Source organism: Vulpes lagopus, chromosome 17 (genome assembly GCF_018345385.1).
Source record: "Vulpes lagopus strain Blue_001 chromosome 17, ASM1834538v1, whole genome shotgun sequence".
NCBI classification, from domain to species: Eukaryota; Metazoa; Chordata; class Mammalia; order Carnivora; family Canidae; genus Vulpes; species Vulpes lagopus.
The window spans coordinates 21252792-21279893 of NC_054840.1; the positions used below are offsets into that span (position 1 = coordinate 21252792).

At 39.4% G+C, this 27102-nt stretch overlaps 1 protein-coding gene across 23 annotated transcripts in view; it reads right to left on the reverse strand.

The window, feature by feature from the left end:
• LOC121477519 (LIM domain containing preferred translocation partner in lipoma) overlaps nucleotides 1-27102 on the reverse strand; it is a 667092-nt gene that overhangs the window by 277864 nt on the left and 362126 nt on the right. The window contains exon 1 of one of the 23 annotated variants that reach the window (XM_041731918.1): nucleotides 11352-11502. The exons of the other annotated variants lie outside the window; for them this stretch is intronic. Coding sequence (XP_041587852.1) covers nucleotides 11352-11369 — 18 coding nt within the window. The 5' untranslated portion in view covers nucleotides 11370-11502. Of the gene's footprint in view, nucleotides 1-11351; nucleotides 11503-27102 lie in introns of those variants that run through there. 23 annotated transcript variants of the gene reach the window in all.

Below are 27102 nucleotides of genomic sequence, written 5' to 3' on the forward strand. Positions count from 1 at the left end.
CTTGGCAATTCAGATATAAAACAAGTACACTTACAGTTTTTTAAATGTTTTTCTCTCTGAAATATTCATGTAAATACATAGTAATAGTTACTAGGTTTTCAGTTATAAACAGTTTTGACATCCTCCACTTGAGAATTTTAAAACCTGGATCTATAGCCCCAGGGCCAAAGCAATGTGTCTATGCATCAACCTTAGGACTAAAAGAGGAATGCCAAGTCCCTCATGCTGGTCAGGCCAGCGAGGGAGCAAAGGGGGCATTTCTCGTCTCTTCCTTCCTCACTGACAACAGAGTTCCCAGAGTTCTGAGAGCAGTCTCTCACAAATACACTCAGTTACCAAGAAAAAGGCTCAAAATCAGAAGTCAGTCTTCAAAAATAAGGAGAAGAAAAATAAAAAAAGAAAAAAGAAAAAAGAAAAAGGTAACATAACCTGATATACCCTGATCAAAATGTTAGGCATACGAAGAGAAAAATGTAAATGGAAGAGGGTGGCAGGCCAGTGCAATTTACAACTCCTATGAACTTGTTATGAAAACCAAGTATTAAAATGTCAAAGGCAACAAGTTCAATAAACTTCTAACATATTATTCTACCTTTCTGAAGACTCTGATTCTCTAAATGAGTCACCAGTTCTCTGTGGAATCATAAAAAAAAAAAAAAAAAACTTATGTCAAATGATTTATTTATTTGTTCCTTTAGGTTCTCTGAAATGTCAGGTCCCTAGAGAAAAGATCGAATGACAGGTATGTTTGCTAGAACTCAGTGGAAATGCTTTACATTTCAGTCATTTTTAAAATAAGAAATAAGAAAAAAATATAATTTCTAGCCTCTTATGGCAATGATGCTTTGTTTCAATAATGCCAAATAACTTGTGTTCAAGTTTTCATGCTGTTGTAGAAATATTGCATGGATGGAGTTTTTCAGGGAGGCAGGAGTTTATATCTCAGAAGTAAGTTAGACTGTCTTCACCAGTTTTAACATTAAAAAAGAAGTGGGTTGAAGAGATCTGGGGTTGAGAAGTAGGATGATGTGGGAAGTATTAAAAATTAGGCCCACATGCAAAAACATGAAAGAAAAAAAAAACAAGCAATGGGACAGGATATAGAATAATCAGATATAAAACATGAGACATGAATCATCCCAATAAATAGACATATTTTAAATAGAAAATATCCTGTGATTATTTTATGTCATGACAAAATTTGCATGTATACACAAAAAGACCAAAAGTAAAAAAAAAGGAAAAAAATCTAAACCTATTTTTTTTCTAGTCTAAAACTGGAAAAAGGAGCTTACTTTTTAAAGAAAAAAAAAATCCCTCATTTAATTCTTGCTCTTATCAGAGAACCTTCTTTGTCAGTTTTAACAGCAGATTAATCACTTTCGCAACCTACGGAAAAAGTTTTCTGGAAAGCATAACAGCCTGCGAGTGTAAATGACAGTATTACTTTTCCTGCAGCTCAGCCGCCTACAAATTCTCTCTCATCCATGACTCAGCATGAGGTAAAGGGAGCTAATGAAAAGGACCACATTTCCTTTTAAAATTTATGAACTTTCTTTCAGCAAAGAGAACTGTTAAAAAAAAAAATCCCCCAAAAGCTTGATAGAAAAGAAATGCAGCTCTCCATGAATGCTCCTCAGTTATATACCTAGAAACTTCCTTCCAAGTAATGCTAAAAATAAGTGTGTTAAAACTAAGTAGGAGCAGAGGAGGTTGATGAATATATCTCAAGGCAAATGACATCCATGTTGAGACATGGCAATAGAGGGCCGGGGCAATAGAGTGTTCCAAGCAGAGACAATAGCATGTGACTGTTCAGTGGCAACTCAATGCCCTTGGGGATCTGAGAGAAGTCCAGTGTGGCCAGAGCACTGGAGGGGAACTTGTAGGAGAAGAAATCAGAAGAGGCACAAAACATCTAAAAAGGAAAGTGCTATTAATATTTCTACTTTACATACGGGAATGAATCAAAAATGGTTACTTGTCCAAGTTCACGCAGCATGGAAGTGAGATATCGACATATTTCTGTTTGATTTCAGAGTCTATTTTCTTCATCATTCTCTTATACTATGGGGCTAAGGAGATAAGGTGCTAGATTTACATACGGGAATGAATCAAAAATGGTTACTTGTCCAAGTTCACGCAGCATGGAAGTGAGATATCGACATATTTCTGTTTGATTTCAGAGTCTATTTTCTTCATCATTCTCTTATACTATGGGGCTAAGGAGATAAGGTGCTAGACAGGGAAGCAGTATAATGAGATGCGCATCTTAGACGCAGCTGAGTGGATAAACGTGGGCACAAGGGGAGTGGCGACAAGGAAACCAGTTAGAAGGGTATTACCAATGCGATAGCCATGCAGTACATGTGAGATGATGGTGATTTGTAATCCTTTACAGTCAGTGCAGATGGAAAGAAGTAAAAGTCTGTGAAGTATCATGAAGGTAAAACTGACAGTAAGGGAAAGAGGGGAGTGTAGAAAGAACACTCAGACTTCTGGCTTGGGAAGCTAGTTAGATGGTGACCCCATTCCATTTAACAACACAGGAGTAGAAGGAATTCTAGGGAGAAGTTTAAATATATTTTGACATGCTGAGGTTAAGCTTTCCATTTAACAACACAGGAGTAGAAGGAATTCTAGGGAGAAGTTTAAATATATTTTGACATGCTGAGGTTAAGCTTTCTGTGATACATTCAAATGCACCTGGCCAATAGGCAGTTAGAAAGACCTGGATCTGGGCAGCCCGGGTGGCTCAGCGGTTTAGCACCGCCGTCAGCCCAGGGCCTGATCCTGGGGACCCGGGATTGAGTCCCACATCAGGTTCCCTGCATGGAGCCTGCTTCTCCCTCTGCCTGTGTCTCTGCCTCTCTCTCTCTCACTCTGTGTGTGTCTCTCATGAATAAATAGAATCTTAAAAAAAAGAAAGAAAAAGAAAAAGAAAGACCTGGATCTTAAATACAAGAAGGTTGCTGAAATGGATTTATAGAATGACATTATAATACAGCCAGAGAAGTGAGAGTCAACAAATCAAATATGGGAAGTAGAATAAGAACAGACTCAAGGAAAGATGCTCCCACCCCCTCACCACCAAGGAAAACCAACATCCAAAGGGAGGTGGCAGAGAGGAGCTATGAAGATCGGGAAACAAGGAATTATTCAGAAAAGTAGAAAAACCTAGAAAACTTAGCGAGATGGCCCGAAAGTACCTGCTGAAACAGGGCAGGTAGACTAAGTGAAACTCTAGAAGGTCAGCAGTGAGGAGATAGGGCTCAAGGGTTGAACCACAGAATCTACATTAGATAGAGAAAGAAAGAAAGATTGGTGGTCCAATGCAAGTAAAGGTCACCGAAGGCCAAGACCCTGAGGAAGACCAGAGTTAGGAGCTGAGAGATGGGGGAATGTGGGCTTATGCTCAGAGGGAGTTTTTGGTTTCTGTTGTTCCAATTTTATCATTAACGAACCAAGAAATGACAAGACCTGGAGTGTAATCTGGGGAATGGTGGCTGCAGCTGAGTGGAGATTAAGAGTCACGGGAGATAAATGGTCAAGGGGCTCAGAAGCTGGGGTACTAAGCCCTCAGATCTTCCAAAAAGACAGAAATCTGGGACACAGGTGAGAGAGTGAGTCATATGCCAAGTGGTCAATGAGTGACAGCTAGGGCCAGGAGACTAGGGGATGACAGCAATGTGGAAGAAACTGTGTTTTAGATGCTTTCCACACTGAAGAAGCACATATTAGTAAACTGCAACTCAAGAATGCAAGAGAAACTACCACCAGTTCTGCTGTTCGTTAACTTAGAATGAACACGAGGAACTATTTGACAGACAACAGCTCTACTCCCAGAGCAGGTGGGCAAAAGCTTTTCAGGTCTCCACATGCTGAAGACAGAACACGAGTCTGTCCACATTTACTGTCGTCTGTGTCTACCATCACTTCCAGCCACCATTCCCAAAGATGACCCTGGCATTCTCACAACTCCTCCTGCACCTTTTCCGCTCTTCCTGCTTTTTAGCATCAAGTGCCCATGGCTTCTCTACTTTACACTGTTCTTCTGTAGGAAATAGCTAGCCTTCTGTGATGGTCAGTTTTGCTAGGCCCTCCAGCTCCCGGATATTCAATCAAGCACTAAGCTATCTACGGCTATGAAGGTACTTTGCGGATGTGATGAAAGCCCATAACCAGTTGACTTTCAGGAAGGGAGATGATCATAAATAATCTGGGCCAGCCTGACTGAAAGTTGGAATGGAAGGCCTTGAGATCAGAGCTGAGGCTCCTTTAAAGGAGAATAAATTCCACCTGCGGACAGTAGTATCAGATCTGTAGCAAAATTCCAGCCTGTGGATGTTGGGTTACTTAGCCAGTCCACACAATCGCATTAACTAAATCTCTTTATCTCCTACTGGTTCTGGTAAAACATTAACTAAAATACCCTCTCTAGGCATAATCAGTCACACCCTGGCTGATCACCAACTTTAGGCGGAAAACAAACCATTCACAAGGGCTGCCAATGTAACTACATGACTGTATATAGGCCATATATATGCATCTTGCTGCATTATGGTTTCCACCCTAAACAAAACTGTGAGCTTGCTTCTGAAGAAACACACCTTCCTACAAAAAGCCAGTAACACTAGTAGTATATCTTCCTAAGGGCCTTTCAATAAGTCAGGGACTTCCTGGACCCCTTGGAAGGTTCCAGCTGTCACATAAGGAGGGGGAAGCAATTACATAGTAGAGAGAGCTACCCCAAGTGTCATAATACTCTACATAGGAAATAATTAAAATCAGGAAGAGGGTCACAAAAGGTGTAATAATAACCATGGAGAAAAAAACACGAAGAGGCTAAAGTCGTAGATATTACTGACACATCAATCCTTTATAGTTTATATCTGCCTGCCATTATAAGTAAATAGTGAATGCACTGGACCATATTTCTAAAAACCGGGAAAGGAAGGATCCATTGAAAAAACAACTTCGGTAGTATTATTCTCATAGGAAATGGGACAGAATGGTGTTACCTTTCGGTAAGATATCTCTCGGTACTGTGTCACTTGTACAGCATATAGTATTACAGTTTGTATAAGCCATCGTTTGAACCTGAGCTCTTGGGGATCCCTGGGTGGCGCAGCGGTTTGGCGCCTGCCTTTGGCCCAGGGCGCGATCCTGGAGACCTGGGATCGAATCCCATGTCGGGCTCCCGGTGCGTGGAGCCTGCTTCTCCCTCTGCCTATGTCTCTGCCTCTCTCTCTCTCATTCTGACTATCATAAATTTAAAAAAAAAAAATGCTTTGAACCTGAGCTCTTAATCCAAGTCTTTAAAAGTATAATTAGAACTGTTAAATGAAGCTCGACATTAACCGGAAGTACCATATATATTTTTTTTCTTTTTATTTATTTTATTTTTTTAAAGATTTTTTTTTTTTTTTTATTCATGAGAGACACACACACAAAGAGAGGCAGAGACATAGGAAAAGGAAGAAGCAGGCTCCATGCAGGGAGCCCAATGTGGGACTCGATCTGGGGTCTTCAGGATCACACCCTGGGCTGATGGCAGCCCTAAACCACTGAGCCACCCAGGCTGCCCTTTTTTTTCTTTTTAAATTGTGATTGTTTTTGTTGTTTTTTAGTTTAGCTTAGTTTTGTTCACACAGACACATAATGAACATGCATGACCTTTCTGTGCTGGGATAGTTGAAGCTCAGCATGTCAATGATGAAAGATCTTAGCCCAGCATCCCTACTTTACACATGGTAACTGAAGTTCCAAGGAAGGTAGATAAACTTTCCAGTATCAGGAGATTAGGTGGAACCAGGTCTAGAAAGCAGGTTTCCCAGATTTCTGCCAGCGTTCTTTCTACTACACACTGCTGGGTAAGAAAGCTTTAAAACACATTCGCATGCACACCTCCATATCCCTCGCTTTCCCTACCCTTAGCAAAATCCCACGGGATGCTTTTGGCAGGACTCAGAGATTGCTTTGGCAACTCTAACAGCATTCCTGGAATCCATTTGTAAATGCTGGTCAGCAGAGCCCGCTCATTCCCTTTTTGGTATTACTCACTCAGTAAAGGTTAAGTGTATGTGAATTATCACAAGTTTATTTTTGTTCTCCTACCACCCCCTTTTTTTGGTAAGTGATCATTGACTACCAGGCACAGGAAATACATTTCACTGAATGATTTTTCTAAAATCAAAACTCCATCTGGGCTGGAACTAAGACAAATTTAGGGATGTTCATTTATAACATTAATACCAGCTACACTAAGCCACTCAAAGATGATCAGGGTGTTGAAGGGGTCTCCATATTTCCTGAAAGTACTTCCCAGGCAGATTCTTGGCTACCCTGCCATCTAACATGCTGTGTGTAGGAACAGCATAAGCAGCTGGTGATCGCATTGTGACTCAGTGCACCACAGGGAGAGAGGGCCAGAGGAGGAACTAACTCAGAATTGTAGACCACACGTCTCAACTAGCAAGTACTAAATGTGGTCTCCTTCCTTGGACAGATCAAACTGAAAAAGGGAGGGAGGGATGCCAAAGTCAATCTCCTTAAAGTGAGAACTACCCCCCCCCCTAAAAAATTCACAGAAACACACAAACACTGGCTATCTTCACTCTGGTTTAAATTAATATCATAATAGCTACAATTAGCAGCATAACACAGACTGATGAAGAAAATATCACAGAAAGAAAAAGTCTAGGGAGAGGGAATGAAATTCAAACCCCTAGCGGACATCTGGAGAGACAAAATAAAGTACATAAAATTTAGATACTAAGAACCCAACTTCTGGTTGCTACAAAAAAACTAATGAATCCAGATCTTGCAAATACCTTGCAAAGAAATCATAATGGTCACTGGGAATCATAAAGGTCACTTAACTTGGAAGTAAGTTACTATAAATAGTGGACTTGTATATAAGTGTTCTTTTTCTCTCTCTCATCAGGGTGGTTGGCAAAGAAGAGCAGCTCTACTCAGTAAATATTTAAAATAGTGCTAAAAATCATAGTTATACTTTTGTTTTGAGATAGGTTCAAGTACCACAATGATACATGGATGCAGGAAAGAGTCATCTCTTCTTGAAAGACTCATTCTGTATGTCTAACACACTATATTTAAGACAAAAATTGTTTCAGTTTCTATTCTGAAAGACGCTGGGCAATGACAAGAGAAAGGAGGAGGAAAGAAGGGAGAGAGAGAAAGGTAAGCAGAGAGATGAAAGAAAGGAAAGGAAAGAAAGGAAGGGAAAGGTAAAAAAAAGAAAAATAAAGACAAGAAAAGGAGAGAGGGAGGAAGGGAGGAAAGAGGGAGAGAAAAGTTAATAATAGTTTTTAAATTTGTCCTTATAGGGATGCCTGGGTGGCTCAGTGGTTGGGCGGCCTTTGGCTCAGGTCATGATCCCGGGATCCGGGATCGAGTCCCACATCGGGCTCCCTGTGAGGAACCTGTTTCTTCCTCTGCCTATGTCTCTGCCTCTCTCTCAGTTTGAGTCTCTCATGAATAAATAAATAAATATTTTAATAAATAAATAAATAAATTTGTCCTTATAGATGTGTATTGCTAAAAGGTGCTTCATACTGCCAAAATATCATATATGTGTATACAAACCTACATACATATATTTACACAAATTTATAAAAAGTACACATATTAAAAATGGTTAAAATATTTATATACATTGGGTATACATAGAAAACAAAAGAGAAGTAGGCTCATTATAGAAAGTTTAATATAGAGAGAAGTAGAAGAAGTAGTATCTCCCATAACCCCAGAAATAACAGAGTATATATATCCCTTTAAGTGTTTTAAAATATGCATACGTACTTATATGGGTATGAAAATATGAGTCACAATTCAGAAAATATAGAGATTTGTATCTAATTAAGAAAAATATATAATAGATGTGGATGGTGTTACTTCCCATTTCACATAGAGAAAACGAACGCAAAAAAGAATTTTTTTTTTTGCAATTGTCAAAGTAATAAAAACAGAAGTAGGATTTTTAAACCTAAGACCCTACAGTTATACATAGGAATATCGCAGAGAATTCCAGATTCATTTACACAACCAGAAAGTATTGGGGTAGAGAAAGGAGGAGAATCGAGAGACAACTAGATGAGTGCGAGAATAACATTCGTAACTTACACTGAGGTTACCATTTTGCAAAAAATGCTTCTGGCTTATTTCTTTGTAACTCAACATTTTCATCCAATGTTGTTGTTCCATTTTTCTCATGGGACAAGAGGCTCAAAGATATCAACCACATTGGTTAAGGTCACCAAGCCAGTAAGTGATGGAGCTAGAAAGAACTTCAATGAATGTCTTCAAACAGATTATTCTACAGGTGGCAAAGCTAACACAGAATACATAATGTTCTGTGCAGACATGTAATTCTCTTCATCATTTTAAATTTCTGATTCTGAAAATCTGCTCACTGGTGACAGAGGAAGTGATGGAAATATCACCTCTTCAGGGGTGTATAGTAGATGCAGCCCTTCTCCCCTCCAACTCCTATCATTCTAGAAAGGATATGTCTACAAAATTTTTTTTCCAGACAAAAACAGTCAGGATGTTGGAACTTCAAGAGTTCAGATTCGGTGGTTTTAGTCTGCTCTGTTATCTGAAATAAAGAAGACTGACCTTGAGGCACTATGGCATAAAGGACACTGGACTGCAAGCTAGGAACCCATACTCAGAAGTCAACCTCACTGAACAGCCCTGCAGATGAGTAAGCCATCTCTCCTAGCTATGCTTTTACTCCTCTGCAAAACAGAGCTAATAATAGAACGGATGGACCAATGGCAAGTAATGGGTGAGACACCTGGCCTGGTGCTCGGTATGTGCAAGGGGCTAAGACCACATTGTGCCAGCCTGCCAGTTACCATCTCAGGGAGTGGGCCAACAGCCAAGTAGTAGCAATAATGTCATTCCTCTAAGTCCATATCACTGGACTGAGCAGTGCCCATATTCACTCAAGTCTACTTAAATCCTACATATTTAAAGGAAACTTATTAATCGTTTTGAACCAAAACAAATTCTTGGCCCATCAGAAATCTGTAAAGGGCCATAAACTATCAAAGAGCTTCGACTTTTCCTGAACAAATTCTGGGTATATATAAACTCATGGCCTGAAGTCAAATTAGAACCATTCTAACAGCAACCAACCGGAGCCTCAGCTGTTCAGATCAGGGCCCTAAATCAACAGCCTGTTGTCGGGGTGCGGGTGGGAGTGGCTATTCAGAAGGTTGGAAGAATTCAGTCAAGCTTCCTTCTATGCACTTCTATGCATCTCCAGTCACTGCTGGAAGCCAGTGGTCCAGAAAGATAATCCGAGGTTACCCTCCAAATCCAATCAATACCCCAAAGAATAATTTTGTTTGGTTTGGTTTGGCGGAGTCGAAGGGAATGACCCCAAGCAGCCCTCAGAAGCAAGAACAACTGACGAGAACCCATTTCTCAGCATCCTTCAATCAAGAAGTCCACGTCATCAGCAACGCTAATTTAATAAAACCAGAGCGGTGGTGCTATAATTGGATTGCCATTACAGCTAGTGGGTTTCCAGGGTAACTGTGTTCTTGCCACAGATAAAATCCACCTAGCAGCACAAAGATTAAGGGTTTGGGAAAAGTCAGCATCAAACAAGAGGTCAGGAATTCTAGTTGAAGAGAACTACACCAAAAGCAAATTAGTTAAAGTGGGCAAAATTCAAAACCCCAGCCCTGCCACGTCTTAGCTGTATGATTTCAGAAGAAAAAAAAAAAATATTTAACTTCTCCAGGCCTTGCTCCCTCTTCTGTAAAACGAGCATAATAATGGTATCTGGCTCAAAGGTTTGTTACAAGGCTAAAACAGGTAGTTTAAACAGTAATTGGTACATTTTAACCCCTACTGTCAAAAAAAAATGGGGAGGGAACAGGACAGATGCCCCTAAATCTAGATATTCTGGAGGCCTAGAAAACTAGAGAAATAAGGAGTTTGTTGTTTTCACAAATTTGGAGGGAAAGCACCCTGGAAGCTTCTGAAGAGGGCCCGAAATGGCTTATAAAATCACAATGTCTTGTGCTTGTGGTCATGTTATTACCGTCCCCACGGCCCTGACTTCTGGGAATGTGCTGTCTTGTCAGAGGCAATTCGGCAAGTCTTAATTGAGGAGGGACACAACTTTTCAGGCCACAAATTAAGGATCGGGAAATCATCCTTGCTTAGGTTAGGGTGTAACAGCTAACTGGAATGTTTCAGAGCCATAAATACAGCAGGCCCATTTAGCAGTTTCCCCTCGGGGCAAAGACTCAGCCACTGCTAAAGTAACAGTTATGAAGAAAAGGGGGAATTTTTCCATTTGAGTGAAAAACAGGACCAGAAAGAAAAATGAGCACTTTAAAAGATTCTTTGAACGTGTGAATTTCGGGGATGGGTGGGGGCGGGGGTGGGTGGGTGGGCACCTTCCGTTGGCTCTCTTTCTATTAGACCAGGGATCTGAATGCAGGTGAACAGCAAGAATGATCTTCAGCTGAAAAAGCCACCCTGCTGGGTCGTCTGTCCCCCATGCCACCCCTCGCCCCCCACATGGACACATTCCGCTGGCAAAGAACCACCACCCATCATCCGCACCTGTGCCCGCACTCGCAAAAGGACTTCCAGGCAGCAAACGGCAAAGCAGCCAGAAAGACGAAGTTTGAGAGCAAGAACATGCGCACACACAAAAAAGTTTCTGTTGTCCTAAGATTAAATGCTGAGGCAGGAAGAGATACTATTCTTGAATCAAGTGAGAAAAGATGGTAAAGCGCGATATTAAAATGCAGCACACTGGAATAAGTTTGCCTCTATAAAAACTGTTATGTTCTGTATGTGATTTAAATTAATGCCTATATTTGTTGGAGATAAAATTAAAATGAAGATAAACGGTGCCAACATATAGCGTGTTCGCTGGAGCAATAAATAAGGCAGTGAAAGGTACTTTACATTTCAGTCACATGTATCCGAACGGGGAGCTCAAAGCATTTGAGGAACATTTGTTAATTAAATGCTATAATAGGTTTGCGAGGCACTCAGACGGTGAGTATACACGTCTTTCAGAGAGAAGACAGGGAGGTTCAGTGACCCGGGCCTTCTGGATGTTGCTACAGGCCGGGGTGCTGAAGGCAGCATGCTTTCCAGCTCAGCAGCTTCTCTGCCAGGTGGTAGGGCCCAGTACCCAGAGCCATCCAGTCCCCTGAGAGACCTCGCGTGCCCAGTTTTCCTATTAGCTACCCCAGTGGCATGCAAGATTACAGTTTTAGCTAGGGAGAAAGGCAATCATTTTACAATAATACGTTAACAACAAATCTCTCCTTCCCCCCCGCCCCCCTTACCTTGCAAGAGCGGCACATGAGTGATGAAATACCGTCACATCATTTATCCTCTGCCCGAAAACTTGTCTACGGTATTGATGAGTGATGTCCTCTCTTCACACTGATCCCTTCAACCCTGTCCTCCACACGCCCTGCCTGAGCCACCAGCACAGTGCTCCTGGCTGGTCACCGGCTTTCCGTTTCCTGAATCCTGTTCTGCGTTCCACAAGCCCACAGAGCTCAGTCTGCCTTCAAAGCTCTGCTTGATAGGGGGCCAGATTAATTTACAAAGCTAAATCAAGCAAGGCTGGGTGTGCACTGATAATTGTGTATGGATAACTAATAAAACTGGGTTCACTATAACCTTGGACTTTCACATATGTTTGAATCTCCCTAATAGACAGTTCAAATAAGTTAAAGGGGGAACATTCACAGAAACCCGGGCAGCCTGTCAGTAGAGACAACACCCCTCTCTTGAGCTACTAGGAAAGTGCTGGCCAAAGGAGGGTCTCTGGCTTTTGAAGATGAGGCTGTAAAAGAAACATGGGAATTTTTTATTTTATTTTATTTTATTTTATTTTATTTTATTTTATTTTATTTTATTTTATTTTATTTTATTTTATTTTTTTATTTTTGGCAGGTCATTTTAAGCTGATTCAGGTGAAATTGTAGGGAGCCTTAAGGGTCACCTAGTCCACTCCCCTGTTTTTCAGAACAGAAGAATTTTCCACTATATTTGTATGTTCCTTTTTAACTTCCCAGTTTTTTTTTAAAAAATGCATTCAAGTCCATTATAGTTTGATGCAAGTATCAATGTGATAGATGAGCAATCCCTGTCCTGCTTCCTCCACACATACTGGTTAGCCTACCTTTTTGTGCGTTGGCTTTTCACTTGTACAATGGAGATCACGTGCATGCCTTCCTGCATGAGGGCTTAACAGACCCTGCACATGGAAAGTACTTACCATGGTGCCCGGTATAGATAGGACATACTCACTGACTGCCAACTACCATTACTTCAAGTGTAAGAGCCATCAGTGCTGCTCTCTGCATAGTTACCACTCTCCTAGCAAGGGGGACTCCTATGAATAGTTGTGGGTAACAAGTTGTGAACGGAAGCCCACTTGTGCTACTTACTACAGGCCAGAGCATGTACTTGCAAGGTCAAGATCCTCAGAGCTCTTTTACTCTGAGGTGGGGATCAGCAGTGTCTGTTCCTTAGCTTGCAAAGAAGCCCTTCTGGCTCACAGTGAACAAGTAGCATAAGCAAGAAATGAGCCTTTGTTATAAGGCTTGCGATCTGGAGAGTATTTGCTGCAAGAGCATTACTTAGGCTACCCTAACTGATAAGTCTTACTTTGGTTTGCAAAGTGCTTTCACTTCTATTATTCAAATTTAATTCTCATAATCAAAAGAAAAGTGCAAGGTATATGCACTTGGCAGATGTGAATTTCAGCCCAGCTTAGTGCATATTCACCTGAACGTATTCAGACAGTTGTGCTGATACAGGTACAAGTCCAGTGCTCTGGACTTCTGGTCAGTCCAAGGTATTCTTTCAACACACTCTACTCCAATTCAAAGGCATTAGGACTCCTAACTTGGACAGTGTAGCTACTACATTAATTTTAACACAAACCTAATTAGAATTGCTAACATTTACTGAGTACTTCCTATAATATCTCATCAAAAAGGATGCCACTAGCTATAAAATATACCATCAGTTACTGCACTACCAGAAACAAAGAAACGCTACTACAAAAATGATGACATGGTATTTTTATTATTACTTAGCATTTTTATTATATCCTTATTTAAAGAAATGTCTTAAAAAGTTATTTAGACATAGTATTTCTTTTATCATCTGTCACCCACTTCTTATTTAAAAAGGAAAGTATAACTGAAACAAATGGAAGCATTCCTAAAGCTTCTTCTTATTCAAATTCAACCCTTTAAACCACTTTTCAAATGAAAATCATGGGACTTCCATGTTTTTTTTTGTTTTTTGTTTTTTTCACATAAAAACACACATTGTCTTCTCTGGGCCTACAAGGGCAATGACCAAAGTCACTGGTCTCCAGGATTCTCTTCCAAGTAAGTTTCGATGTTCATGTGGGACAATGACACTCATGCCTTGATTGCCACCTCAGTAACAGAAATTCATCACTAATTTCTGACTACAGGACTTCAGTTGATGAGCTAGAAGTATGCTACAGACAACGTGCTTTACTATGTATATGTATTGCTGATTTTTTTCCTCATAACAACTGCATGAGGCAGGCTCTGTATTATTATAACCATTTTGAAACCAGGAACTGAGTCTGGCTGGAGAGATCAATCTGCATACTGAAGGACACACTAGTGAGTGGAGGCTCTAAGGTTTTCTGTCTGAGGTAGTTGACATCTTTAGAGCAACTGCTCTCAGCAAATATGAGGTCAGGCATCTCATAATAGTAATTAGATGAGCTTTTTCTTTCCCCAACAGTGGGGGCACCAAAACTACCAAAACTCTCTAAAGAAAGTGTACAAAGATTTAAGTCTCTTAAAGTTTACATATTGGGCTTCTTATTTGTTTAAAGCAAACCAAAGCTAAATTGACCTTTGTATAACTGCCAACTCCTTTTGATATAAATAGATAATTTAGCAGATGTCTGGGCCTCCTTTTGCTTATCTTGAAATAATTATTAGAAAGATCTGTAGATACGCCTATCTTCTGAAAATATTGGGATATGTGTGCAGTGAACACAGATATGTAACATCCATATGTATATGAACATGGGATAGACCTTCAAACACATTTTTAACACATTTAGTCTTAGTTATGTCTATGTTTCTACATGGACGTTATCTTTGGAAAGGCAAAGAAATTACTGCTATTAAATATGAAGACCAAATGTGTGCTTGATCCTCATAGAGCATGAAATTAGACTCAATCTATGCCCAGAGGGGAAAATCTTACTGAACAAGTTTAACAGTTGATTTTTTTTTCTTTTTTAGCAGTTCTTTATCTCTTCTCCTATTTTAAGGACAGTTAGCACAAATGAACAATTACTTAGGAGGTACAATACTGAGCTTTGAGTGTAGCTCTTTATACACTTATCAAATGAGTATTATAATTTGCTATAATTCTCCCTCCTGATTATATACAGTAGCTATTTCATTCTCTAAATAATATCTTATACATTTTTTTAGAAGTTGGTTAAATTGCTTTGGAGAATATTAGGCTCAGTTTCTTTGAAGGGTAATACAGTGGGAGTGACTGTATAATTATCTCTACCGGGCTCTCACCCACTATACAATGTCGTCTACTACAACTATTGCTCTCCTGTTGAGAACTCCAGTTAATCCTACTAACACACAGGAAAATGAGGCAGGCAGATTTTATTTTTAACTTGGGTCTGGGAGAATAAGAGAAAGAAAAACTAAGATTGATCAAATCTGGTGCATTTGCAATTTTTACTTTAAGCTGTTGTAGATATATGTGCTACCAAATAGGTACAGTAATTCAGGCATTATGGTTACTTGTGTACTAGTGTCCTAACTGGTAAGGTCTGCCTGAGACCAATTGTCCTCCAAGCTACTCTAAGCTGGGCTCTTTTATGCCTGACAATTACCACTCTATTCTGGATGGGAAGTTTTATTATATTTTAAATTGATGTGGATTTTACTCTCAAAATGCTAAGCATTCCAAGTGCTTCATATATACTAGATTTTTACAAACAACTCAATGACTTCCAGCAGAAAGAAGTTTAACACAAGTCCTTCAATAAATGCATCAGGATTTCTAGAAGAATTCCATTTCCCAATGTCATTCAATAATTTGTCTTTTTATATGTCTGTCTCTCCAAAAGAATTCAAGGGTGGGGTCTGGGACAGTCTTACTCATGGGTACATGACCAGTGATTTGTACAGGCCCTGGCATTTGTACCCTTCTCTGCCCCAGATTATGAATAGAGAACACTAACTGCATGCAAGTATCAGAAATTAGAAGTTCAAACTGTTTTATATTCCTAAATTAGCGAATTAGGCTCTCAGATTGCTACTATTCAAAACAAACTGTCACTAAACCGAAGTTACATTCATTTAAAGACATTTCCACTAAAGTCAATTAGAGGTTACCGTAGGGCTGGAGGGGAGAAGAGAGATTGACTACAAATCGGTATGAAATTTCTTTTTTGGAGCAAAAGAAATGTTCTAAACTTAGATCAAGGTAATGGAAATAACATCATTGAATCAGTGAGTTGCAACAAAACAAAACAAGGCCTTTTACCCAAAATCTCTCTTCATAAACACAGTTACTGTTAGTATTTTTCATTGTGCATTCAGTCATCAATTCAAATATTTAGATTTGGAGGTAGACCATACTGGCTAAAATGCCAGCTCTGCATCTTGCTAATTCAGCAAGCTATATCTCTCTGAGCCATAGTCTCATCTGTAAAATGGAGGGAAATGTCAGGTAGCCTCACTGGGTTGTAGTAAGAATTAAGTATTGACAGTAAATTCTCAATGCCTGATGGTTATCATCCCATGCATTTTATTTAATTATACTTTCTTAATATTGAAAATGATCAGCCATTGTTGCAAAGGGTAACCGATCAGTAGAGTTCTTGTAAAACACTAGCTAGATAAGCTAGTATAAGCTTATCTTAGGATAAGCTATTGTATCCTAAACAATACAGTGACTTACTTCTGAGTTCCATTCACAATCCAGAGTTGCTCCAATTGAAGTATATCCAGAATAAGTTATCTTTCTAAAGCATACTTTTTAAAATAATATTTATTTATTTATTTATTTTAGAGAGAGAGTATGTACGTAGGAGGAGGGGCAGAGGGCGAGACTCCCCACTGAGCATGGAGTCAGATAGGGCTTGATCCTAGGACCCTGGAATCATGAAATCAAGAGTCCAATACTTAACCAACTGAGCCACTCAGGTGCCCCTAAAGCAAATTTCTAATGTATTTTCTAAAACCTTCACTGCTCCAGTCTTCTCCCAGAATGCTGCTCCTAAGAACCTCATCGGCCAACAGGTTAAGAGCCCAACGTACAAATTCACTGCATTCCACAGCATCCGTTGATAAGCTGCCCTTCCAAACCTCATCAATGTATTATTTTGACTATATTCTTTCTCTGCTCCACATACCTCATTCTCCAGCTACTTCAAATTCCTTGTCAAGCTGAAAACACCATTCTTTTACACACACTTATTTTTGCAATTGCAGTTCATTTTGCCTGGACTATGTGTAGTTTATCTCAAAACACTCTTAGATATCCTTTGTGACCTAATTCAAATGTCACATTCTTTAGTTGACATCATCCTTCTCTATGACCTCATAGTAGGATAAACACATCTCTGTAAAAGCACACATTGACAGACTCTCTGCCCTTCTGGCCCCACAAAAATTGTCCTTCCAAACTGCCCCCGTCCCATGCTCTAACCTTACTGAGCTATGGTGGCTTACTTATGTTTCACCTCTGTGCCTTGGCACATTTTTTTTTTAAAGATTTTACTTACTTATCCATGAAAGACACACACATACACACACACACACACACACACACACACAGAGGCAGAGACAGAATTTAGAGTTAGGAGTATGGACTGTGCACACACCAAATACTAGAAATAAAAGTTAGAAATATATTTGGAAATAAATCACACACACACATACACATACACACACGATCATATTAAACAGGTGTTGCTAATCATGAAAAAAGTAATAAACTCTTGGCTTGATATGAGTCATTATTGGATGGGCGATTTCAAGACAGAATTGATATTTCTAAATGGCTGATACCACAAGAGGCAACACCAAAGAACCACAGAAAAGCAGAGGGAAAAGCTGGCTGCATGCAGGGAGCCTGGTGTGGGACTTGATCCCAGGACCGCAAGATCACACCTTGAGCTGAAGGCAGATGCCCAACAGCTGAGCCACCCAGGTGACCCCTTGGTACATTTTCTTTCCTCTTCCAGAATCACCCCTACCCCGCCACCTTACTTTTCCTGTGTCATCAACCTAGCAAACTCCCATGGGTTTCCCAGACTTTTGTTTAGAGATGACCACGTCTCAGAAATGTCTCTACGTCTACCAAGACTAGGTTTTCATGATCTACCTCATGTGTTCCCAGAGTACCCTTTGCTGATCCTGAATATATGTCTCTAACACCATATGGAAAATAGACTATTGAGGGACATTCTGTGAGAGGTTAGGTTTTATACATCTATTGTGTCTATAACTCCAGCACTTAGAAAATCCCTGGTGCATGGCAGATGCTCAATACATATTTGTTGAGTGAATGTACTGATTACCTCCTTTAGAAATAATTTCAGTCTGGAAATTATAAGGTAAGTGAATTATATCTCAAAAAAAGTCTGTTATACAAAAAGACTGAGTTACCAATCTGTGCTTTTCACTGAAGCTTCACTTCCCAGTTGCTGGACAAAGGTCTTACTGCTTGCATCCTTAATATGTATCCTGGTGCACATAAAATGTCCAATTATATTTGCCCAAATTTCATAAAAGTAAACTGTTATGCCTGATTCTGAGCCATTGAACACTTTCCACAAATGACCAATTTATATGATGCTCCTCAGTAGGTAAATTGATAGTGATATCATAAATCATAGAGCTGGAAAATTCATTTATTTCAACATTCACATTTTATAAGTAAAAAAATTCGGTTCAGTAAAAGAAGCAAATTATGCAAGATCATGGAGATAGGATCCCAAAAGAATACCTGCTACCAAATCAATATCATTAAGGGTATCTGACTTAGATTTATATCATAGCTGAAGCCAGATTTAGAGTTAGGAGTATGGACTGTGCACACACCAAATACTAGAAATAAAAGTTAGAAATATATTTGGAAATAAATCTCTCTCTCTCTCTCTCTCTCTCTCTCTCTCTCTCACACACACACACACACACACACATACACACACGATCATATTAAACAGGTGTTGCTAATCATGAAAAGAGGAATAAATAAACTCTTGGCTTGATATGAGTCACTATTTGATGGGCTATTTCAAGACAGAATTGATATTTCTAAATGGCTGATACCACAAGAGGCAACACCAAAGAACCACAGAAGTGGAAAATAATCACTAATGATTTCTTTTATGGAACAATTCCATAGACTATGAAGAGTTACCACTTAAGGATTCATAGTATTGGAAATTTCCACTTGGAAGATTTTAAGCTTTTAAAAACCCTCCAAAATTGACTCCTAGGAGTAAGTATGTGACTCAACTAGATATCACTAGTACTGTATGATACTGGAAAATTTACTAGGGAAAATAATTTTATATCTCTGTTTTTCAGCATACTCATCTAGAAAAGAAAAGAAAACAGTCCATGTGCTCACATGTCTCTTCATAATGCAAGGACTTCCCTGAAGTACCACCTGCAAACAGAAGCTTATATAGTATGGTTAACGAATAACCAAATTCATTGCTCCTCAGAGATAAAACTCAGCATATGCAATCTGAAGCCTAAAATCCCAACTATATATTTCTTTTTTTAAAAAAATATTTTTTTTATTTATTCATGAGAGACACAGACTGAGAGAGAGGCAGAGACACAGGCAAAGGGAGGAGCAGGCTCCATGCAGGAAGCCCGATATGGGACTTGATCCCGGGACTCCAGGATCACACCCTGGACCGAAGGCAGGCACTAAACCGCTGAGCCACCTAGGGATCCCCCCAACTATCTATTTCTTATCAATAGGACCAAAGGCATCTATTCTCATGGCCCATCCTGGCTCACTCTATTTCCTTAAAGGATCCATGCTCCCTCCAGCCCATGAATTGTTCTGCAAATGCGCCTTATCAATTTGATGCTGAGGTGTCATTTCAGAAGTCAGTTCCTCTGAGAAGAATTACCTGACCCTCTCAGTAAGCATCACTCCAAATACCCACCCCATTTGTACCTTTTATCCTGTTTGACTATCCAAATTTGTTTACCGGCTTCTTGCTTATGTCTTTACATTCTCCTAGCTTCTCTTCAAGCATCTACCATCAGCCAGAGAAAGCAGCTCATCTGCCTTAGTTAATCCTTTAATCAATCCCAGTACCCAAAGTTCATACAACATAGTAGGACTTAGTTGTCATGAATGAAGAATACATAAAACAACTGGAATTTATAACCTCGATCTGTTACTCACCAGTTGTGAAGTCACTAGTAAGTCTTCCAGACCCTATTTACTTGAGTATAGACCAGGTAATCATAAATATATCTGTCTTACTGCAGAAATCCCTAATATTAGGAACAAATATCTTATAAACCACAAGTATGGTACTCATATACTGATAACAGTATCACTCTGTAAGACCTATTGTATGCCAGGCTCTGTTCTAATAAGCCCACTTTACACAGGCATGATGATGCTTTTGACGGTAAAATGCGCTATTATGTTTTTGTCATGAAGACAGAAATAATTGGCGCCAGTGAATCTCTAACACGATGATTTCTCATCATACCAATCATAGGATGTGTTTCAATCTCAAAGATATTAATGGAAAAAAAGGTACTTCCTAGAATAGAATACAGTTTTCTACATTTAATACTCATCTAACAATCCTAGGAGATCAGTCCTATTTCCATCTTTATTTTATAGATGTAGAAACTGAGGCACAGAGGGGTTAAGTCACTTATTCAAGGTTACAAGATTTTTAATGATAACAAAGAAAGATGAACAAGGAGGGATTCATAAAGCTCTAGAGCTTCAACTCTCCCAGAATTATCAAGATTTAGGTTCACTTCTCTAAATGATACAACTGAACCAGGAAATTCTCCTCCCTGAAGTGACTGGTGCTCTGACTTCTAATAATCCTTATGGCAAAGTATTATGAAAATAAAAGTAGAAAGAGAACAGTTTTAGACATTTCCTTAATTTGCATCCTCTTTGCAATTATATAACTTGGTTTTTACCAGACCAATTTGCACTCATTTAGATTTTGCTTTTAAGTTTTCTTAATCCTTTCGTTTATCTGTTTTCTGTATTCATAAAGACACTGAAAGCTATTCTGGAAATGATCATCTATTTGTGTTTAGATCTACTTTCTGCGCATCTCCACTCACCACTCTCCTTGCTCTGAGCTTACTAGGCATTAAATAAATGTTGCTGACTAATTAAAAGCAAAAAAGAGATCTGATTTGGTATCATATCTCATGGCATGATATTAAAAAAAAACCCAAACCCACAACTCAAGCATATGTTATCGTTAGCTTCCCGAATATGATTAGTGGCAATCTTGGTGTAACTTACATAATGAGATACCATGGCTTTTCGAGCCAAGCAGAAAAATCCAGGGATGCAGTATGTATTGTGATAGGAGGAAAGCTGAAACACTGAAACTTTTAGAGATGTGACTGTAATATGACCAAAACTTGATTATTAAATAGTTAATAAAGCTGAGATGAAATATGACACAGATTAAAAAGAGTACATACAGTCACCATCAATGCTCATTTTAAAACAATATTATTCTACATATAAAACACTTCAAACACAGAAAAATTGCTTGAGGTGTCCTGATCCTCCATATGAAAGTCAAGACATGTGATATTCCAAACGATCCATGGAATTCTAACATATTTATTATTTGGAAAAGAAATCAAGACATAAATCCCTTAACATCATGTAAGAAAAGATCAAAAAGAAACACAATTCTATAATTGTCTAATTGTTCATCAGAGATCTTGGCTAGATGAAAAGCTACTGAGAATATAAAAAAACCTTATTAATCCATTTGTAATCATATGAAAATTTCTATTAACTACACTATAAAAGCTTCCTTTCTCACATACAGGTTAAGAACTCTTCCAGAATTGCTTTGTCTCTAAATCCTGCATGTCAGTATATAATCCTCCACCCACACCACCTCTCAGTAGCAGGTAGAAATGACTTGTATATTCTGGCCAACAGCTTTGTCCGTATCTGCAAAAATCTGGAAGTTTGTGAGTAAAGGAAACTCCATACATTTTCCAATAATGTTAATAAAAATAACCTTGAGGCATAGTAAAAGTCCTGAGTCATCAAATATTGAATGCTTTCAATTATATTAATATTAAATGTGTTCTACTCTATTTGGTTCTTCAAATTCTTTCTCCAAAATGCAAGAGACACAATATGTACTTGACAACATGTTTATAAACAAATAAAAGTATTGTTCAGGGTCTTAAGAAAACTATTAGAAATACTAGCTTTGAATAGACAGAAATAGAACAAAACCCTTTAAAGGTTCTAATAATACCCACAATTGCTTTCTAATGGGCTCACTGTTACATTAATTCTATTTATCAGAAGTTTGTAAAGTATGATGAATGTGTGTATATTGCTAATTCATCTCTTTTAAAGGATGTTGGCATTTTGAAGTAATGCTTACTTGGACAGGAGCATACTCGCCCTATACGCTCAGGTGTGTTTGTGTATAGAGGGGCATCTGTGAGGAATTTGACATTTGATGTGATGGTATAAGCAATGTAGAAGTGTCAAGGGAGCCAGTTTCTCCTGCAAGGATTTCACTATATGAGCTTTGACTAAATCTCTTTGGCTGCTAGTTTTATAATCTGTAAAAAAGGTAAGTACAAAAAGTTGTTCTTACATACCTTAAAGAGTCATTAAGATGTGCGCATTACTTGAAATATAAATCTTTACTAATGACAGTAATTTCCTCCATTAATTGTCTCTTATGGGAAATTTTCCATGTTACATGCTAACTAAATTTCACCACAACTACACATCAGAAAGCATTCCTCTTACTGTCTGGAGCAGCCAAAGTGATGATTTTACAAAATCACTTTAGATTCTGTCACAGTAAGCACATCTCAGTGCAGATAAGGGAACAGGATGGTGACGTGATACTGATACACTGGAGGCAACCCCATGTGAGCTTTTGTGGAAATCTAAACATTAGGAGTAATTATACGGGCCATGCTGTCTTTCAGGTAACATAAACCTGGTGACAGTGCCACCCAACATTGGAGTAGATCTGTTATACTTTTGAAACTACAGTCAGTGAAAACGAAGTATTGATGAAACATAGATCTAGAGCCAAGGAAAAGGCAATAGGAAAATGAAAGGAACAAGTCTCTACATTACAGAATTTTTTAACTTGGGAACATGGGGGAGAAATCCCATCTCAGATATTCAGTTCACCCTGACTTCATAACCCCTCCTTCCTTCCAACTACACTGACCGTGCATGTCAACTCAGCAATCCCCAGCACCTGGCTACATTCCAGAACTCACCTCCACATATCACCACCCGAGCTTAGGATATGTCCTTTTAGTCATCTACCTTTAGCCATCGGGAGTCTCTTTGCCTTTATAAGACATTGACTCATTCCACCTTAACCTGGTCCCCGAAGTCCTATTTGGTTGTACCAGGCTGGAGGCGAGGCTCATATATCACTACCTTGAGTGCTGCTGTCACTAAATGCAGCGGAGATGTTCACTCTTTGCTCTAGAGTTTTCCACGGGGAGGGGACTTCTGTGGAGAAACATTCATAACATGTTTGTGCCACACACATTCTTCTGATGAAAAACTCATTGAGGAGTCAGTCCAGTGACCTAAGTGATTGCTAACTTTGAGGACAAGAACAGGGCAGGTATTGTTTGGCATGCTGCAGGCAAGACCATGCTTTTCTCTGCTTTTTCAGACTCCCAAGCTCTTTGGAGGTGGGGCAATCCCACCTCAAGAGGAGCCTGCAGGGGACCAGTGTTGACCACTCTCAGGAGGGCAAATCTGTCCAGTCAGAGGGAAAACAGCAGTAATTTCTCTTGACCTAAAGCTAATGAAGTCAGCCAAGGCAGTTTTATTGGTCCCAAGACTGACAGTTTGGTCTCCATCTGTCTGCCTCCTCTCTTTCTCAATAGCTTCTGAACAAGGATAGAAAGGAGTGGCACTGTTTAGTGTGTCCCTTGAAAGCACAGTAATTAATGCTCACTCAGCCTTCTAGCTGACCTTTATCTTGAAGTCATTCTTGATGTTGTTGGTTTCTTTCTTTCTGGTGGCTCTGGGGTTCTATGTATTCTTGAAAAAGCCAGGAAATGGTGCAAACTTGACGATCAAGTTTCAGGGGGGATTCAGTGTGGCGCCACCACCTTTACACAAGCCCATTTATTGCATATCTCAAAAGGTCCATCTACATTTTCTTGTCTTCACACACGCTCAGGCCCACTTCTGTGCACCTCACTTCCCTTTCTTCTGTTCAGAAGAGCAAAGTTATGTAGCATACATTTTCCCCTCTAGTGACCCTCTGTACAATAACCTGTTTCTGTTAAGGGACTCCTCTCTGTGCAGGAACAGAGGAAGAGATGTCCTATGTCTGTGTTCCCATTCATGTCCTTGCTCCCACCTCTCCTGCCCCTTCCAGAACTGCATTCCCTTGTTCTCTTCCTCCTCCACACTCACTAGCATCTTACACAGCTCCCAGTCCATGAGACCCTCCCCTTCAGCACCTGAACCCAAATCTCACTTTGATTTGGGAGTAGTGGGAGGTCAGCTTTAATTCTCTTCTCTGAAGCTAGTTTTCCCCCTTTTTTTTTAAATCACAAACTTCCCAAAAAGATAGAAAAACATAAAGCCTAGAGAGAAGAGCTAATCTCAAAGAATGTTGCACCATGGTTAGAACCATGTCAGAAACAGAATCTACAGCTCTTGAGTTTCTGGAACCCATGGACTTGAATCCTACATCCTGAAAACCTTCCATATGGCCAACTTAAAAACCCACTGTGATAGAAGAGGAACACAGAAAGGTTGAGTCTCTACCACATCCGCAGCTCTGTTTAAGGTTAAGAGCTTCAAAAAGTTGTTTGTTAGTTTTTAAGAAATACATTTCCCACAGCTTTGTAATAGGTAATTCAGAATTCTGGCCACAACTAATTAGATGAGAGACTGAACCCAAACCGGCAACAGAAGATGTGTTGGAGGAAGAATTTCTTCCCAATTTGTACTGGAGAAGAACCAGCTCTAATAATGGGCCTCATTGTTTCACACATTTGAGGGCACGGCATAGCTTGCTGGTAGCAGAAGCAGAATGGAGAGCAAACAAGAGATACACAGAGCTGCTTAGCTCTGAGGCAGGAGAGGACATTACAGAGTGAAGATCATGGTGTCCTGTCCAAAAGAAGGCTACAGAGCATCGCTGACAGGAGCAGCAATGGAAACAGAAAGAAACACTGAGAGAAGCTAGGCCATAGGAGTGGAGACCCACTGGATAAGGAAACACTGGGGGTTTACTCTTGAGGGATGACAAAAACAGCTAGTGGTGTGTCCTTGGTGATATTCTGGGTTTCCGTGCGGCTTGGTGGTCTGGCTGCTGACATGGTAAAGTCAACCAAGGTAACACTGAACGCAACTTGGCTTCCAGCAACCTGAAAGAACCTAACTACAACAGACCCGAGGAACTATTTCTTTATTTTAAAAGAAGTTAGACAAACATGATTCTGACCATATTGGCATATCATGGTTTAAAATATAATGAAGCCTTTGAACACAATGAAAAGGAAAAAGGAAGGAAGGGGACAGAGACAGTTTACTTTGCATGTCTGCTTGCAATCTTGTAACACCATACGAACTGTTCAGATTAGCTCTTTTCTCTTCCATGGCACATTTTCAGGTTTTAGCTCCTTTTAATTACCTCCAGTCCAAAGCAGCTAGGAAAGGTGGCAAGAGGTAGGAAGCTTGGGAGTAGAATGAACTCTCTGGACCTTTAGATCATATAAACAGTATCAAAGGTTGAATCATATATTTTTCAAGCCTGATTATGCAAAACTCTTGTTTCTTAACAAAGAATAAGCTAAAGGTCTTTTTAGTGCATTGTACCCTTCTCATTTGTGATTAAAGTCGACATTTTTATTGTACTAAATACCTTATTCTAGCTGAGTGAAGAATGTGGCTGTTTTAAGTAAACAAAACTGTCAGAAGAATATCTTACTCTTCCTCCATAGCGAGCACCTGTATCCAAACCACAGAGCCATGGAAAATAACCTCCCCCCAATATTTACTCTCGTGGCCACAAGTAACTGTTTAGAGAAGTATCTGGATTGGTCTGAACAGCACATCCCCAAGTAACGAAGTAGAAGCTCAGCTCAATAACGGTAGCTAATATGAAGACTCTAACATTTGGGGCTGATGGTTGAAACTTACTTTTAATAAATCTCAAAATAACAAGAAGATACAGGGCACCTGGGAAGCTCAGTGAATTAAGCATCTGCCTTTGGCTCAGGTCATGCTCTTAGGGTCCTGGGATCAAGCTCCTCCTTGGGCTCCCCGCTCAGCCAGGGAGTCTGCTTCTCCCTATTCCTCCAGTTCAAGCTCACGTGCTTGCAAGCTCTCTCTGTCTCACTCATATAAGTAAATAAATCTTTTAAAAGTCAAAAAAAGAAAAAAAAAACCTAACCAAACAAGTAGTTCCAGTTCTGGATGCCTAATTCTAGATTCACACAAAGATATACATGTAAGAAAGCTCATCTTAATATTTATAATAAAGAAATGCCAACCCTTAATGCCCAACAGTAGAAGAAACAAGTGATGGTATACTCATGCTATGCGGTAGAGGACAGGTATTAAAAATGATATGGCAAATCTGTTTATGGCACGAAAAGATCTGGAAGCAAAGGGCAAATTGGAGATAATATAACATTTGTGTTTAAAATAAATATTACCTATATAGTCATGCTCATAGGCATGTGTCTTTATGTACTGTTAAAAGACTGTAAAGATGCATGACAAACCAACAATACTGATTATGGAAAAGAATGGAGTTGGAGAAGAGTAGAGCAGAAGTTAACAGAGTGGGAAGTGAAGGAATGCTTTTAAATTCTATTCTACATACTTATGATTGCTGGAATATGTTGTGATGATAATTTATTCACATATTCCATACCTATAGTGTTTCCATAAAGTTAAGAAACACGACTGACCCTATGTCCTCCAATGTACTGCACACACATGTGACTGGTGGGCCATCACTGATCAATGGAGGGAATCACTGGATTCAAAATCAAAAGGACCAAGAATGAGACCCAGTTAGGATTTGGGGCACTCACTCAAAATCACGTGTAATACCAGGATGATAGTGTCTGGCCAGGCAAACTCACAGACTCAATGTGAAGGTAGAGTAAGAAGAACACATATCCACTCTACAAGCTATGAAGCACTCCATTAATCTCAACTACAACCAGTATTATTATCTATATTATTTGACCTTTTAAATTTCCCTGGAGAGAAATAGATAAGTTTGGAATAATAGATAATTTGTTTTAACTCCTCTATTTGAACCACGTCATTTTATCCTGTCTCTTTCCACTAAGGTCTGGAATTAAAACAAACATCAAATGAGGCCGTAGGATTTTATTTTATCTGTCACATACTGCTGTCATTAAACACACTTGAGATGAGTGGGTTTAGTTCAAATAAAACTGCTTCTTTCCCAAACTCAACAAACATGAAGCGAGGAGAAAAGGAAGCTTGCACTTGAATCGTGTTCAGAAGCACTGCACGTTACATTTCAAGGAGATCCATCTGGCAGGCTGACACAGTAATAAGTTCTTTTAATTGTCAGGTCACTTAGATTATAGATCCAGGCTGTCAATTTTTCCACTGCAGTTTTTTTGTTACTGGTAGTTCCTTTAAACAAAATTCCTCTATTTACTGTACATGAGAAAAATTACCTTCTTTCCCCCTAGGAATGTAACTAGGCAGCCATTCAATGCAACAAGCTTTCACTAGTGAGCACCAACTATGGTGGAACGAGGCTTGCTG